Raw genomic sequence first — 17,890 nt, 5'->3', positions numbered from 1 at the left:
TGAAGGAAAACAGTGGCATTCGGGGAAGAAAAAGATCTAAGCCAGAACTGTGTTCAGCCACACCATAGAAGCACTTTGGATTACTGCAGTAGCCCAAGGCCGTGTTTTGCTTCTCCGCAGCGCTACGCTACCGTTAGCCGGCGAGGTGGAGACAAGCACCTTAGCTTCAGCTCATGAACGGGAGCAGAAGGATTACAGTCCTCCACAAACACTGTTGGTAACTAAAATACAAAAAGCTGAGGTAGCTCAGTATCTCTGCAGTAGTCCAAGACTGTTTTCTCTAATTAAAAACTAACCACATTGCGTTGCATATTTCTGGAAAGACGTTTCCGCAGCTACGTAGGGACAGTCATAACGAACGGCTAAGGATGGGAACACCAGCCTCCTCTAAAACACTTTCCACAGAGGTTTGAAATAAACCAGCCCAGGTCATGTTTTAATACTGAGCTGGTGACAAAACATGTTTGTTTTTTTTTGAAACTGCCTAGACCGTTTTCTCTGGTTGCCAGCCAGGAAAGGTTTTGAACTACACAATTCAGACCCAGAGAACTTTGGACCAAACGGATCGATTCAAAGGGCTGTCCTCCAATGCCCCCAGCACTAACAGTGCTTTGCACAGACCCAGTTGGGAAGCCTAGTTTAAGTTTTATTTTCAAGTCAGCTTGGGCTCCAGGACTTCAGCCAACTATATAGTGTCTTCTTACCTGCACTGCATGGTCCAAGCTACATTATAAACACGGAACTTCAGAAAGAAACCTGCCAGTGTTAAACTTGGTTTTCTTAAAGAACTCAACATGGAAAACAAGCAGATGGTGGGAAAACGCTTCACTTTTAGCAACACAGAAGAATTTCACTCTGTAACTTGTTTCTAAAACAAATACATACCAATGAAAAAGGAATTTCACCATTTTGGTAAAGTAGGTGGCTTTTTCAGTGTGTCTTAGTTTAGTTCTGTAGAGTAAGACAGGCATTATAGAACCATAATACTGGCTGCCATCCAATGAAGAGAATACAAATCATCCTTTTGGAGATCTTCATTCTGAAGACAGCTTTCTAACATTGCCATTTGCTATAATCCAAACCAACTGATTAGCCTTATCTTTCTCAATTGACTAAAAGGCACATTAAAGGCAGTTCTAGAGAGCCTCATCATCAAATTACTGTACATCCAGTTACTCAAGATTCCTACCACAATGCATCATTGCCTTCTTTAGAACAGATTTTTGTCCATAACCCCAGAGAAGAGAAAAATTGGAAAAAAAAATAAAAAAGGTTGCCTGTTTAAAAATATTCAACTTAGATCTGCTCTTTCCAGTCCTCTTGTATGTGTTGGTCTCCACTTTGCCTGAAGTTTCCCCAAAGATAATGCATGTAGAGTGAACAAGAGCAGAAATGAGAACAGTTTCTGTAGCACCAAAAATCTCCAAGCTGTGGCATTGTATTCTTTATTTATATCAGATACAACTAAATGAAGTTCCGTTTGGTTCTTGTAGGCTGGTTGGTTTCAGGTACCTGAGACAATAGCACCAAATTCAACAGAAAGAAAAAGAGAGAGCACTTAAGACCAAGGCTCTGCACATACTTGGTGCAAATGGGAACTGAATGGCTCAGAGGACTGCTCTCCCATGAGCAGTTTGAGAGGATAAACCCACCCATCTTGACGAGTTCACAGGAATGTTTCAAAGACATGAACTGTTCTTTCCATCTCCTGCAAGACACAGAACATCAATTACACATAAATATGCAGAGACAAAAAATTAAGTTACATTACATATCTGAACAAATAATTAATAGGAAAATAGACATTTCTGTTTATTAGCTGCTATCTGCTATCAAAATATGGCAAAAGAGAAAACTAATTAAAGAAGTATTAATGCAGAAAAGCACTCCACTATGACAGTACGTGAGAAAATCAAAGTGTTATTAGGGTCATTTATATAATTAGTGTACTCAGTATGTATTAAGGAAGCATTGCAATGGCACACTGCATGGATTCCAGTTTTACTGCACACATACACTACTGATGACCCAGCTGCAAACACATGTCTGCACAGCTGGGAGAACCAAAATAAAGATCGGTCTCTACATGCTCCTGCTGGATAGATGCTCTTTTAATCCACCTAACATTTGGCACAGACTTTTAACATAATTTTAGGTGAAGATGGCAGAAAAATAGCATGAAAATGGTTTGAGAAGTGTTTTCCAATAATTCTACAATATCTCATGCTAAGATCTTCCCAGGTTTTGTTATAAAATATTCATGGAGAAATATCTTTAGAGTTCAGTGATCCAACTGGGAACTGGCAATTGTCCTTTTTTGCACAGGACTGGTTATCAGTTGAATCAACAAGCTGATCCAAATCCCTCTTCAGCTAGAACAGTGATGCTGGAGGTAATGCACGTCCAGAGCTATGCTCAGACTATGCCAAAGTGACCAACTTACTGTTGATGCAGACAGGAGACCTCTGAAAGCAAACACTTTAGAGGCAGAGGGCGACAGCAAAGCAGGTAACTGGCTTACCTCACTCTGTAGTGAGCTTTGCAAGGGTGTACTTACCAATCCAGAGCAAGTCTGAACACTTTTAAGGTCTTGTATGAAAGTCACAATTAGAAAGCTGCATGGAGCAGAGGTGCACACTTTTTTTTTTGGCCCTAGTTACACAAATGCAAGTCAGGGCAACTACAGCAACGCTGGCCCAGTGTGCCTAAAGAGCAGCCAGTTTACACCCAGTTACTCACACCACCAATGTAGAGACTGCTTCTACTCCATTCTTACTTTGATAGCTTGTGCTTCTCCACGCCGCTGTATTCACTCCTTTTTCCTCCATTCTTTTAGATTAGATTCTTAATCCTTTTCTGAGGAAATTATTATTAGAAACAACCTCTGCTTTTAGGTCATTACTACACCAAACTTCTGTTTATAGATACCTTCCTCACAGGCCTATTTAAAGCTTTTTGCCTGCTAGTACAACCATAAATTGATAGATCAACTTAGTTATTGAAAACCCAGTCTCACAAAATTCAGATAAAGAATGAACTGTGCAACATCACCTCTATAAGCTGTGATTTGTCATAGTCTCTACGGTGTCTGTAGATGCACTGACTGAGGAGTGAATACAATCTCTCAAGTTGGTCAACAGTCAGGTTGTCACTCTTCTTAACCACCAAATCAAGCAGCTTCTGTTGGAACAAAAAAAAGCGAAGAGAGGTTTTATAATCATGTTTCTGGGGTATTTTTAAGGACAAATCAGAAATGTAATCTCCTTCTGAAGCTCTATTTTGGAGGGATACACACAAATAAAATGGACTGCACTTAGGTTATCAGTAAGTCCACTGCTACTATGTAAATCCAAAAAGGAGTATATGCCACTTTCCCCCTCTCTGCTTACACACAAGCTTTTTTTTCCTTATCTTAGATTTTATACTCAGTATAGCTGGAGCAATGTTTGTTTGAATGATATTTCACTCTATTTCATCTTGGTCAATAATTATGACAAAGCAAATCATAAAACCTGCTTTGATAGCTAAAGCAGGCATTTTTAAGAACTTGCATTGTCATGAAATTTTAAGTACCACCAAATGGAAACACATTTGGAATTCCATGAATGTTGAAAAATGGTACAATAAAAGAGGGGAAGGGGACAACACGTGTTAAATTCCTCATAAAAGAAGGTGAAAGTGTGTATTTTACATAGTAGCAAAGAGTAAAATTCAAGAATTCTTTTCCTCTCATAATACTTCTACTGTTTCCAAACAGATTATCATCTGTACCTCACAGCAAATGGGATCTAAGTTTCCTAGTATGCCAAGCTAGTTTCTACAACAGAAGACAGCAGATTTTGTTGTAACTTTGCTTAAAAAGAGACAAAACTGAAAGAAAATTAACTAGCAGGGGTCCAGTCTACGATGCCAAAACGCCAGCACAAATTCCAATTTTCTTTCCAATCTACTAATAGTTCTTTCTACCAAGTATATGTACACGGGAAGTGAAAAGATGCTGTTAACTCCTAATTAATAGGAACCCAGCAGTTCCTTAGTAACTGGCATGTCCAATTAACACATACGAGTACCTGCAAAACCTGCAATTAAAATAGTGGACTGCTGTGCCATTACTGGTTTTATAAAGGTAGTAATGATGGGACTGTAAGGATTCAGTAGTTTTATTAACTTTTGATCCAAAACAAATCATCTTCAAAAGCTATTGCTGCCATAATACTCGTTTGCAGTCAAAAGTAAAGGAAATGCTGCTTTGGAACAGAAAAAGGAAGCACTTTCATGGAGTCTGTTAACAGTTCCATCTCTTTTTCAGTTCCATTACCTTTAGTCTGTCATGGTCAACAACTACAGAGGGTACGGGGTCTGATGGTTCCTCTGGCACCTGCTCCAAACTTGTGGGCTTTGACTGTTCCATAGCGACTTTCCGTGTTTTCTTGCTTTTGAATATACCTGTAATTTGAAAAAACAATTATCAGCCCTGTCAGTCTCTTAAAATGAACAGCTTGTTTCTTCACTTTGGTTTCGTTTTGCTTCATTGGTTTGTTGGTTTTTTTTGAACCAAGGGAGAATGAGCGTAGCAGTGCACATTATTCATCAGCTTTGCAGAATTCTTAATGTTTTATAGGTGCACAAAATCGCAGTTCAGAAAACACACATGAAACTGGTCATCTTTAAAACCAACTCCAAAGTTAACTAACTAAAATTAAACTCTAACTGAAATTAGAGTGTCACTGAAAAGAGTCTTCCCATTGTATTATTTCTAGCTGGCAATGTCAAATTATACAGCCTCCAAGTGAAGTTCAGACATTAAGCTACCAGTCAAAATCTGTTTAAGTGAATCAAACGCTCATTTTTCTCTCCAAAGCATTCCATGTCTTCATCACTATGGTAATTCTAACATCTGTTCTACTCCTGAAACTTCATCCTTTTGTGACACATTTTTTTTTTTCCCACTTCTCTATTAAAGCCATTGAACAACCACATTGTGAAGGACAAAATATTTTTACATCATCTGAGCTTCTCCCTCCACTCATTCACCTGGTTTTCTCTCAATGCCTTTTTTTTTTTTCCTCAGAACACCCTGTTATTCTAACCATCCTTAATGTATACAAAATTCAGCTACTATATTTAGAATTCTAAAAGGTCTTAACGTACATCACGCACTTACTCTGCTATTTTTAGACCTTTCTTCTACTGTTCTCCTTCCCCTTAGAGAACATCTGTATGTACAAACACAGCCAACACGGATGTAGCGCTGTTCTCGTACTTCAGATCTCTCACTAAAGCTCATTGACTTTGGAAATCTCAGCGCTAACTTTTGAAGTAAAGATTTCATTCTTTTAGATAATTCTGAAAAGCTAATTAAAAAGGCAATCATGCATAGGGCTTTTATTTCTCTCCCCTGAGGAAGCTGTCTCTTGTCTTCAAAGGACATGGCCCCTTCTTTTATGCACCACCAGGATTTCCCTTCTCCTTCTCTTATCTTTTTGCTGCATTGTTAGTTGCTGTGTTGACTAACTCCAGAGCCAGATACCTTCTCCAATAGGTAAACAATAGTTTATCTGGCTTTTTCTAGGAGTTAAACTGCCTTAACTTTTGCTATGAGTAAATGTTTTTAAAGGAGTACATTGTGTATTTCTATGGTCTTTCACTGAATGTCAATGATACTTGTATCATAAATCTAAGAAAACAAGTCAGAGATCATATAGATCAAAATAAAGCTCAGACAGAACATATAAACCAAAACATGTATCATATATTTATCTGCACTGATAGCATAATTTAAATCTTTCCATTAATGTTTAAATGTTATCTCAGTATTTACAATATATCCCATAAAGCCTAGAAATACAAACAGAATAGTTTAAGTATGGAGATACCCTTACTTGCCTAAGGTAACATCACAGGAAGTCAAGGGTGGACTTCTAATTTTATCTACGTGGCATTAAATGTTCTAAGCATACTAAAAGTTTCAAACAAATAGACAGCAGTTCGTAAGACATTATGTATAATAATTGTAACATAAGATATTACAATTAAAAATATACACATATTAACTTGGACACTGAGATAAGGACAGAAACATCAAAACCAAGCTGTACCTTCTTTATCTGCTTCAGCATCTTTAGCTTCAGCGTCTGTGCTCTGTAGTGTTTTTTCATTATTGCTGCAATGTGGTAACTCAGCTTTCACCAGATCAGCTCCTTGACTTTCACCAGAAGCTTCCACTTTCTCCTTTGGCTGATCTTCAGAGGAAGGTTTTTGCTTGTTGCTAGACCCATCACTGTTGTCACAGGGTGAAACGGCATCAACTGCTTCTGCCTTGCCATTGTGACATGCTGGCACAGCTACGCCCTCTGAGCTGTGCACAGATGACTCCCCATTCACACAGTCCCCTGTCGATGCAGAGTCCTTCCCTAATTCCTTTTCAGCACTCAGGGTAATGCTGTCAGTTATTAACAGGGATTCATTTGAGCTCTCTTCTTCTGTGGATGCAAAATTGTTTTCCTTTCCTGACGTCCCGTTGTTAAGCCTCTGCTCTGCATCTATATCCATAATATCACAGGAGGATTCATCATTTGTCATAGAGAGGTCTCCTGTCTCCTCCCCATTCTCCTCAATGCTGATCTCTAGCTCCCCGTTTTCCAGCAATTTACTGTCCTCTCCATGATTTTCATCATCAGCAAACTTGGCATCGTCTTCATCTTTTTTTAAATTATTGACTTTCCTCTTCTTAATAATGCCTTTGCCCCACTGGGAGCGCCGTCTGGATTTTCTCCTTATTCGAACTGAATTGTAATGGAAAAAAAAAAAGAAACTTAGATGCACAGGTACCCCTCAGTAAACAGACTAGTATATCAGAATATGCCATAGTGCCTGTGAGGCAAGCAAATGTGCTCACATTTCAAAGAAAAAGCAAGCTGTTGATTTCAAGGAGAGCAAATTACAGACACTGAGGACTTTTACAGGTATAACAAGCGGACACTCCGTTGTGTACAAAATTCCTAAACTATGGAAACACAGAAGACTTGCCTCTCCTCATAGTGTATTTATACATACTTGTTCGTAGGTGAAACATGGTAAGAAAACAGCTAAGGAATTAGGTAAAGCTCAGTCATTCTCATTAGGGCAATGCAAACTAACAACAGTTGTTCTCATTTCCCCTCTTTTAGAACCTCAGCATTTGAAATCGTGCCACAAAACAAAGGGAAGTGCAACCCATGGATTCACAGAGCAATGCAGGTTGGAAGAGACATCACAAAGTCTCTAGTCCAAACTACTACCTAAAACAGGCTTTTTGCTCTATATTCAGTCAACACATCTCATTTCTATATATGTCCACTGTCAATGCAAAGACATCTCCACTGTTCAAATCAGCTGAATCTCCTCAATCTTCCATTCATTCCCACCTCTGTATTCTAGCTCACGTAACCCAAAAGGTGGGTTTCAAAGATGAGGATCTTTGTCTTAGACCCAGGCCATTTGGCAACCCTGCCTACAGCAAGACCTCAAACACATCTGTGTTTATGTAATGAGTCTGTACAAAGAAGGTCCTTAAATTAGCCTCATCACCAGTGCCTTCCCTCCATATTAAACAGCTAAACTTGAAGCAATGTGGGCATGTGATCCTTTTTTCATTCCTTCTGCATCTTTATTTTTTTCATTTTTCCTGTTCCTTACTTGTACTTTCTGTGCCTTTGAAAAATCACATAATAAACTGTTTATCAGAAAGGGCTTTTTTTTTTTTAAAAAAAAAATTAACCTATTTGCAGTGATATACAACTATAGCACCAATCTAAAAGAGGTTTTGGGGCACATTTGCAATACAGAAGGTAGACCATTCAAACTATTGTCAACATTTTCAAGTGTGATAACAAGACACAGCTCAAAAGACTAAGGAAGAGATTGGGAAAAACAGAATTTTCCACATTCGAATTCAAGTAATGATGCAGACTGGTCATATTTTTGCTAAACTGCTGAAGCTGCAGCTGAATGATTATAATTGGAAAAAAAAAAAAAATCACAGCTAATAGTTAGAGATTAACAAATTTTCTTTCATTTCAAAACAAACTCCTATGTTGAGCACCTCCATAATGTTCTTGGTATTTGTAGGTTGCTTTGATTTATGAGGTATTAAGTCCTAGATCTGTGTCTGCCAACCTCACGCTGAGTTACAAAGATTTTGCTTTGAAGATACAAGCACTGTGCAGGTGCAAGCATTGAGAATTAACTCTCAGAAGCTCAGAGCAGCACAGCTGTACTTCAGAATCTCCTCCCCATGGGTGGTGTGTGTGAGCAGGTAGCTTAACCACATTAGGAATAAATCTTAACCTTCGAGCTTTAACGCTATCGAAAGATACAATCACAACGTAGTCCCTGGAATCACACGTAACCACCTGGAATGTGTATTCATTGTTACAAATAATCCTTATGGAGAACTGTAAGATTTGAGGAAAAATATCCCTGTTGAAGATCTGACACTGGCTTCTACAGTCATTGCCACTATTTTATTGATAACTACAACCAATTCACATAACTTCTCAGGAGCTCATGTAATCTTCCCCTAGATTGTGCAAGAAATTTTCACTAATAAGAAAAGTAGCAAATATGAAACTAAACAGGGAGATGCAAACTTAGAGATGAAAGAATTCCCCTATTAGGCAATGGGTTCTCAGGGTCAGCTCCAAAGATGGGTAAATAAAACACAGAAAGGGAGTAAAAGTCTTTAAAAGGAATTTTAATACTCCCTGAAGAGTATAAATTAGTAAGAAAGTTGAAAATTTTAAAGATACACTGATTTTAGCTTTTTAGGCTGACTTTGCTGTAACAGTCAGATATAATGTCAAATATATTTGACATTTATTACATCAATGTACTTTAAATATGCCCACATGACTAGTGCATGTGTTTTGTCCACCCTATGAACTCTACCTGAGATGAGAACCCATGATTCGTCTAAACACAGAGGGTACGTTCCTAAAGTTCCTAAGTGTGAAAGAAATCATATCAAAGTAAAATGCAAGTAATCTTTGTATTACACATTTAATTAATTTTCAAGTCTTCCTAAACAACAGTCAGCAAGTCCAGCTCACGCTCTCCCTCATACAGTGCTATTCCAACATATGTCCTGCACGTTGGGTTCTACTGCTGTTTTCAATTTGGACAAAGCAAATCCAAGAGGTGCTACAAGAAGGTGTCCTCCCAGGAATCCTGAGGTCTACACTGCATCAAAACCAGTACAATCAGGAATTTTTTCAGCTACCTCGTTGAAGTATGCCCACAAAACAGAGCTTTGGTTGAAACACTGCTATTATAAAACCAGTGCTATGCCACAGTATCAACAATTAGACCTCCAACCAATTCCTGAGATTTAAGAAAAGGACAGCAGCATTTCATTGACAGATACTTCTCTCCCCCCGTCACTCAGAGTCTACACTGCATCAAAACCAGTACAATCAGGAATTTTTTCAGCTACCTCGTTGAAGTATGCCCACAAAACAGAGCTTTGGTTGAAACACTGCTATTATAAAACCGGTGCTATGCCACAGTATCAACAATTAGATCTCCAACCAATTCCTGAGATTTAAGGACAGCAGCATTTCATTGACAGATACTTCTCTCCCCCCGTCACTCAGACAAAAGCCTTCCACCTTTCAACTCCTTCCATCTCAACCAATGGCACCATTAGTCTGTCCTTCTGTCCTGCCCACCTCCCTCAGTAGGGAACCACGTGAACAAGCAGGAGTGGGATTTAATGGAGCACAGAACCATGTGACCCAGGGTAGATGCTGACACCAGATTTCATCACCTAGATTGATTCCCTTTATGTTTACTGGAAAGTAAAAGGCACCACTGTGAGAATAACACTGACCTGAGAACCTGTCATACGAGGCCAAGACAGCCGAAAATAATTCAGAAAGGAAGGAGATACCCCAGGATACAACTGATGTAAAACTAAAGGGCTAATGGGCAGGAACTAATGACTTAATCTTGACTTAGTCTTGACTTGCTGCCAAAGAATCAGCTCAGCCTGGAGTCCCCTCCTCCCTACCTCGATGTTGGTATTTTTTAAGACTGTAAACTATCAAGAGCAGAATCCCTCACTTTTTGTTTTATAGTCAGATGATTCAGGACACATTAAAGTTTTCAGTGAGTAACAGAATTAGACACCTATTTACAGAAAAAAAATCCCTCACTTTTTGTTTTATAGTCAGATGATTCAGGACACATTAAAGTTTTCAGTGAGTAACAGAATTAGACGCCTATTTACAGGAAAAAAAACTTTGTTAACTTAATTTTTAAAATTAACAGAATATATAAAATTGCAAGTTAAAGCTTTAACACCTTTTCAATTACTCATTTTAAAACTGCTCATCTGAAATCTACCCATTGATACCCAGTCTTTTGGCAGTATTTGTGCCAGAGGCAGTAGAAGTACTATTGTCAGAGGAATCCTTCTTTATAGGACTGACTTTCTACAACTCAAACTATTATAATACCAATTATTCACACATGAATACATTCACTTGCCTTCTGAATTGCTGAACTCTTCTCTCCGTAATCTTCACATAACCTCTATAGATTTGCCAAGGGGATCTGCACTTCAGTTCTAGCTTCTTTCTGGTTTCCCTTTTTTGTAAATCGTTATTCAGAATTTTTAATGACAATAAATACCTGTTTGACCACAAGCCACACAACGTTTCACTCAAGTTCACATGAAGTTGGTGTCAAAAAAAAAATAACCTCCCCTACTTTTTTCTCCCAAGCTGCACAGTCTATGCAGACAGCATTTATTAGAAGTGCAATGTAATACAATGTCATTAATCACTGAATACAAATTTACTCCACATTTCCTTAAGCAGTAAGTGAGGATTCTCCATTCTTATGCTGAAATAATTTTAAGAGTCTGCTTAAAGATCCCTAAACTTCAGGCAGATAGGATGTCTCCCAGAGGTGGCCTCCCACAATGAATAAAGAAATTCTATACTTCAGAAGGACTAGTCCTCTAAGTGAAGTAAAATGAAACCTGTAATGGACTTTTAAAAATTCTGTTTCTTTCCCACTGACAGGTTCCGCCTGAAGATTCTCAAGTCATATACACCAAGAAATGCCAGTATCTTCTCCTGAAATAAGCACCCTTACCTAGGGGTGCACACCAGCCCTGTCTGGAGCAGAGCACAGTTCTTGGATATTGGGAGTGATATTCAAAAAAACCCAGAACAAAGAAATATCCCATATCTCTGAAGTATTTCTGCAAGATCTAGAGGTAGCTGTGACCTTTCTGTTTAGTTCAGTCTCAGGAAAACAGATTTCAAAAGCATGGGTGAATGGCACAGAAGCTTCAGAGTTGCAGTACGCATTGTTGTTGTCCCCAGTTCTAGCAGTACAGGGACAGAACTGGAGACTATGTGAAGTTAACAGCTGGAAAAGGAAGAGATATCATTAGAATATTCAAAGACTGTCAATCATTAATAAGCAAGTCTGCTTGCCTTAATGTGGATGAATAATGAGAAGATGTAGCAGTCAAAGCAGATGTTTCTCTTCAAATTTCTGTAGTTTGACTACTACAGTGTATTGTAGTTGTATAGAACAGTACTGGTGAGACTAACCAGTTCACTTTCGTCTGCAGAAAAGACTCTTATATGCCTCTGCACTGCTCAAAAGTCCATTAGAGAATGTGAATCCTCTGCCATTAAATGATAAAATTCAACTATCAAACAGTAGATTCTCTGCTGTTTCCTTCATTTCATGAAGAATTCCTGGGGATTAAATCCAAAGGAGCTTCCCATGGCAAGCAAGATCACCATGGATCGAGATTTTGTGTCTGCAGTAGGATCAAGAACCACTTCAAGCAATGCACTTGTTTTAAGTTTTTCTTCCATGATCAAAACCCTAAACTTCTTTCTGATGTCTTGTGTGTAAAGTAACTCAAAGCCTTGAGAAAGCACCTAGTACCAGCAATTTACGCTCTCTTTGGCAGCATCCAGTATATCTACATATCTGCTACAGTAATTTAGCTGCTTCCAGTAGTTCCACATTCTTTACCAAGGGGCACTGAACAGTCCACTTGAAAGTCTCTGGAGTTTTTAGTCACAAAGTCCCAAACTGCAGTCAGAGATAAGCAGCAGGAAGAACAGAGCACAGTTCCACAATGGCTTAAAAAGCAAAATGAGGTGCCAGCTTCCACTAACAGACAAAGCCACTTCTCCCTCCAGAGCCAGCTATAGGATTTCCACTACCTCATTTGTGCCGGCACTACTATTGCTGCAGTAAAACAGATAAGGGAACTAAATCCGTCTGAAACATTATGGGTTTTTTTCTGGGTTAGTTTTCAACATCTTCAACTGAGCTTTCCAACTCATGGATGATGGTGCTGGCGTGGGGGGGATGGTGGGAGTATGTAACCAGTGAAAAGGCAAGACAGCACCTTTAGTAGTAACCTGCCTTTGATCAGCCTGAAGTGACAGTAGAACTTAGAGACATGTAATTTTCTTCACCTAGATGGAAGGCACTCAAGGCACAAACCTGAAAAATGCATTTTTAAAAATTGTATGCAACAAGTTACCATATCTATGATCTTTGTCAGCGTAACAACAGTTTATGTTATGTACAGAAATACTTGAAGAACCTGGGCACTTCTACTGAACAAGGAAGAGTCAAGTTCCGTAAGGAGATGAAGTATGTTTCTGAAAAAGTCTTGACTGCAGTATGCCCAGCATTTTCTCTCCCTGGTAACTGCTTTCCTCTACCATCCTCTACAATGCTTTCAACTCAAGCTTTTCCCAATATCTCACACAAGACTCTCCCAGTATCTTTTGTTCTTCCTCATCCTAGCTGATGAGGATACAAGATACTCTACATCTGAGGTAAGCATGCTGTGCTGGGCCAACACAATGCCTTAACTGATACAAGATCAGGCAGAACAGGTAACCACCATTTTCAATCTACAGTCTCTTCCTCCAGCAGATGCACAGGCTTATCCAGCTACCAATTTTCACAAAAAATGCAGGAATCTAATCATTCTGCTCTCAACTCCTGTCAAATCTGTCTGAACTCAGCTAAATGATTCAAAAGTTACTAAGGGAGCAGAGGTGGACAGAGCACAGATATAATTTTCGTGGGAAATGAAGCTAAAAATATAATTTACATGAAACCAGAGAAATTATGTTAGTAAAGTACATGACAAGACAGACACATAGGAAAATTAAAGAGAAAAATGAAATCAAGAGAAGAGCCAATCAAATTAATATCACCTATGGAGATAATTTTTAGACTTTCCACCTCTATAGATCTGCTCATTTTCCCTCTGCTAAATAGCTTTGTACAATAGTAACTATGAAAACTATACACAGTTTTGGTACATTCAGTTGATTCTTAAGGACTGCTCAATGACATCTTCATGGCAAGAGAGCCATGAAGAGATGCAAGGATCTCCTGCAACTTCAGAAGCAGAAAAGATTGTCTCACTCTAATTAAAATTACATTCAGTAGAGCTTATAGCATTTGTTTATGTCACATATCTGAAAGGTTTACAGATGCTGGTTGGCTTCTATGTCAAGGATACTAAATTAAAAAAAAAAAAAGGCAAAAAAACCCACACACCAAACCCAAAGAAGGTTGAAGTTAACGCCTGGGTAATAATCAACAGAAAATAACTTCTACAGACAGAAACTTGACACTAAATCTTTAAAAAATTTAAAGCAAACATTGCCACAGCTTTTAAAATAGAGGAAGGCGTAAGATGTGTCCAGAAGGTCTGAAAACTGTTTTTTTATTATATCACTTGTGCATACCACTTATAGGAAAAAAAAATTTTTATAAGATCTCATTAAAAAATTTTCTAAAAAAAATCTTTTTACCATGTTCATAAAAAGGTGGTGATAATGCGTTCAGGAAAACCTTCTTAGGACAGGGTGAGCAATCACATTATTGAGTCAGAGAGGAAACAAATAACAAGAAAATATAAGTCACTGATCAGGTAAAACACAGGACCCTCTTTGCCCTCTCTCAGAACAAAAAAAATATATTTGATTAATTGAAAAGGCAGGTATTAGAGATGAAAGAAAATGTCTTTGTCATTAGATATCACCAAGTCCAAAAGTTTGATGAGATATCAAAAAAGAAGAGGTAGACTCCTACAAATTCAATTAAATGGTATTTTAAATTAAAATAATTACAAAGCCGTTGGTTTTTAAAAGAACTGTTAACCAACATAGAATCAGCTAAACTGGTACTTCCTTCAAACTCAGGAATGAAAAAAAAAATATTTCTCAAATGTTTGCAATTTCCTTTTAAACCATCTGGTTGAAGCCAGCATCAGATACAGGAGATTAAACTACTCTTATCCCAAATGCCAACTCCTGGACTACACAGAACAGAATGATAAAGAAACAAAAAGAGAACAGTTGTCTCAGCTGAGTACAGATGTCCTCAAATTCCAGAAAATCATTTTTAATAGTGTTTGTCAAGTTACAGCACTTGCCTCTATCTCAAGTGAGAATTAATCCAAATCAAATCCCTCTTCTGGAGTCAAGGATGAGAAAAGAAAACAGCAGCAAGTGTAGGATACGTGGCAAAGCATCAGCAGCTACTAGGATTTTAATGTTAGTACCTGAATGACCATTAATATACCAGTATCCAAATTCTAAGTTGAAGTTCAGAACTAGTCCAAAAGGCAAAGAGTTGAATAATAAAAACCTTTGGTCTGCCATGTCCTTCAAGAAGGCATTACTGCAGTCATATGAATGCCTGAGGTACAGTGATCACTGTAACAGAGAGGTCAAAGCGACGAGACTAAACAGATGAAAATCAGACAAAGACTGAGAATAAAATGGCCTCTGAGAAACATTATAAACAAAAGACCTTTTTTAAAAAAAATCTTTCAAAAAATACTCCTGCTAATCCAAAACTTCCTTTCCATTATAAAGCAGAAACAGTTTCATATGATGCAAAGATTGCTGTTTAGGGGAAAAAAAGAAAACAAACCAAACCAAACCAAAAACTACAGACAAGGCACATAAAATATTTATTTAGAAACTAGATTTTCTTCAGTTTTTTATATCCTCATTTGATCTCTACAGTTCATTCCACAGAGACCACTAATCACTTCAATTATTGGGAAAAGTTAGTGTGTTTACTTCTTATTTTATAAAACGACTTTTATATAAAACTTATACTTTCAATACTTCACATAATTTTTTTTTTAATTTGCTCCAAATGTCATTTTCATAGCTATTAGATTTATCACACAGCATAAAAGACATCTTCTCTACGAAGAAAACATAAAATCTGCAGTCTATCACTACAATATATTATTGTTAAATACTGCAAAATAAGATAAGAGTGTCGAATGAAATCTTCCCCATACGGTTTATATATTTATGTAACATGAAAGGAAGCAGCTGAAAGACAGTAAAATAATATGCAACATACTCCATCTACTGGCAAGAGAGTAGCAAGACAAAGTTTTACTAAACAGCATCCCAATAATGAAAGAGATGCTCTTATGTTTTATGCACTGTCTAAACCACTTAGCAATTCTAAAGTTACTAGGCACACAAAACTGCACATTGTTGGCAGTTTCCTCTTCCACACACACGTGTACAAAGGCAAAATGAGACCCTTCTTGTTTGTGTCCAGTGACAAGAGGTAACAGGCACAGGCTGAAATACATGACATTCAATTCAAAATTAAGAAAATGAAATTATTGTGAGAGTGGCCAAGCAACACAATAGGTTTCCCAGACATGTCACAGAGTCTCCATTCTTGGAGATATTCAAAACACAATTGGACACAGCTTTGAGCAACCAGCTCTGAGCATGGGAGTTAGACTAGATGACCTCCAGAGGTTCCTTCCAACTACACCAGTTTTGTGATTCTATGATCATAAAACTACTAATATCAGGCATCTGACCTACATCCCATTCTAAGTTTCCACTAGAACACTTGTACTTTTCTCAAAATAAACAGTCAATATGGAAATATTTTTAATTATCTGTGGTAGAACTCTCCCAAATGAATTTTCAGCCACTTCTAGTAATGCAATACTTTTAAAACTCATCTATACTGTGATACATAATCCACCACAGGTGTTACTTCAACATGGACATGGTAGTTGCACATTAAGTCTATCACTATGTCTTCAAACAGAAGAACTATGTTGTGCCATATTCTGATAGCCCATCTGGTCTAACCATGGAGGTTTTTTTTTAAAAACAAACCCACAAACAAAAAAGAAAGAAAAAACAAAACACCCCAACTATTAGAAAAAATAAATAACAAAATAATAGGTAACTAAACTCCTAAATATGCATACAAAATAAATAACCTCAGAAACAAACCAACAGGAACTAACTCTTGTTCTCTATTGCTCTAGCCCTGAACAGTAAAGAGGGCTTTCAACTGGGCAAGACTGCTGCACTGTCTGCCCACTGTTTTTAGAAATGGTTGACAATCATTTCCTTTAGGGTTCTCAAGTGTTTAATCTGAATTTACTTTTCTGCAACTGTTTTCTATACTATGGTAAACAGAGCTACTAAAAAATTAATCATGAAAACTATGTTATGATTGGTGATTTCTCCCCTTAGATTTATCGAAGGAAAAAAAATTCAAGTAGCAGAAAAAAAAAGGAAGATTTTCAGAATTATTAATTGGAAAGTACAGTTTTTATCCTGTGTAATTAAAATACATGAATCACTGTCTTTGTAACTCTGCCTGTGTAATACATTTTAGTCTTTAAAGAAAAAAACCTTAGGTCTTTACCATAAAAACATTCCACTCTACCTCTAAAATCATCTCAGTTCAGAAATCCCTTCTCTAAACTTGTTTCTTATATTTATACAATCACAATCCATCATGTAACTGGCTGTTATTCGACCTCCTCACAATCTGCTCAGTTCTGCTCTCACATTACTCTAGTTCCTTCCTTCAAACATCCTTTTCAGACTGTTTCTCTTCCTAGTTTCTAGTCTCTACTGAACTTACCACATCAATCTTTTAAGTGTGCCCATGTACTACTGGAATCCCTTCTACAGATTTCTGATTGCTCATCAGTTCCTGGTTCTCTCTCTTGATTACTAGATGCATCACATCCCTCTTGGACTAGTTGCCTTTCTCAGATTCAGCCTTAAAAGGCAGACTTATTTTATCGTAGTCCCAAACACCACTAAGTCTCAAATTTTCTTGCCTTCCAACCTCAATCACCAGAACACTAGCTGGGATGGTGCCTTAACATTAACTTCTTATTTTTACATGCAAAAACACTGGCCATTCCCTTCAGCTGATGGTTCTAGCCTTCCAAACAACTGCCACTGCACACACAACATCAGGTGAAGGCGACAGCAGAGTATCAGAGCTTCTTTTCATATGAGTAACCAGAGATGCCTGGCTGGGAGGTGTATAACCCCTACCACCTCCTGCACAGTACACAGAGCCAGGAAAGTGCTCTGTAGATCAGCCAGGGTGAGAAACTTCATCCTGGACTTCATAGGAAACTAAAACCAAGAACTAAGAATCCCGTCCCTCTCTATTTTTGCATGAGCTGCCAAATTAATAAAGAATAGCTTGGATCCACATCATCAATTTATTATATAACAATTTATTCAAGCCATAACTCTGTATGACTGACTTTGATTCCTTTAACAGAAGAAATTACAGCTTCAGGAAATAAAACTATACACTTTTAATTAATGAAAGTATTAGACATCAACACTATCACTCATACACAAACAATGTTCAACTCTGGCCAGTTATCACCGTGCCTATAAAACGGCCTCTCATCAAGGAAAAGCACAAAAAAGAATGAAAATTTGTCAGCTTCCATCTATCAGTTCATCTATTAAGCCGTAATTGATAATGCTATTAATAACATATTAGTAATGGATTCCACATCCTC

The 17,890-nt window shown here is 37.7% G+C and overlaps 1 protein-coding gene across 1 annotated transcript in view; it reads right to left on the bottom strand.

Moving 5' to 3' along the window:
• Window positions 1-1,666: 1,666 nt before the first annotated feature.
• Window positions 1,667-17,890, bottom strand: part of ATAD2B (ATPase family, AAA domain containing 2B) — a 71,396-nt gene continuing 55,172 nt past the window's right edge. Inside the window, exons 25-28 of the mRNA XM_008938363.1 lie at window positions 6,099-6,785; window positions 4,319-4,446; window positions 3,052-3,180; window positions 1,667-1,708 (exon numbers count right to left, since the gene is read on the bottom strand). Coding sequence (XP_008936611.1) covers window positions 1,667-1,708; window positions 3,052-3,180; window positions 4,319-4,446; window positions 6,099-6,785 — 986 coding nt within the window. The remainder of the gene's footprint in view (window positions 1,709-3,051; window positions 3,181-4,318; window positions 4,447-6,098; window positions 6,786-17,890) is intronic.

Source organism: Merops nubicus, unplaced genomic scaffold (assembly GCF_000691845.1).
Source record: "Merops nubicus isolate BGI_N331 unplaced genomic scaffold, ASM69184v1 scaffold16294, whole genome shotgun sequence".
Lineage (NCBI taxonomy): Eukaryota > Metazoa > Chordata > Aves > Coraciiformes > Meropidae > Merops > Merops nubicus.
This window is presented reverse-complemented; position numbering and strand designations above follow the sequence as displayed.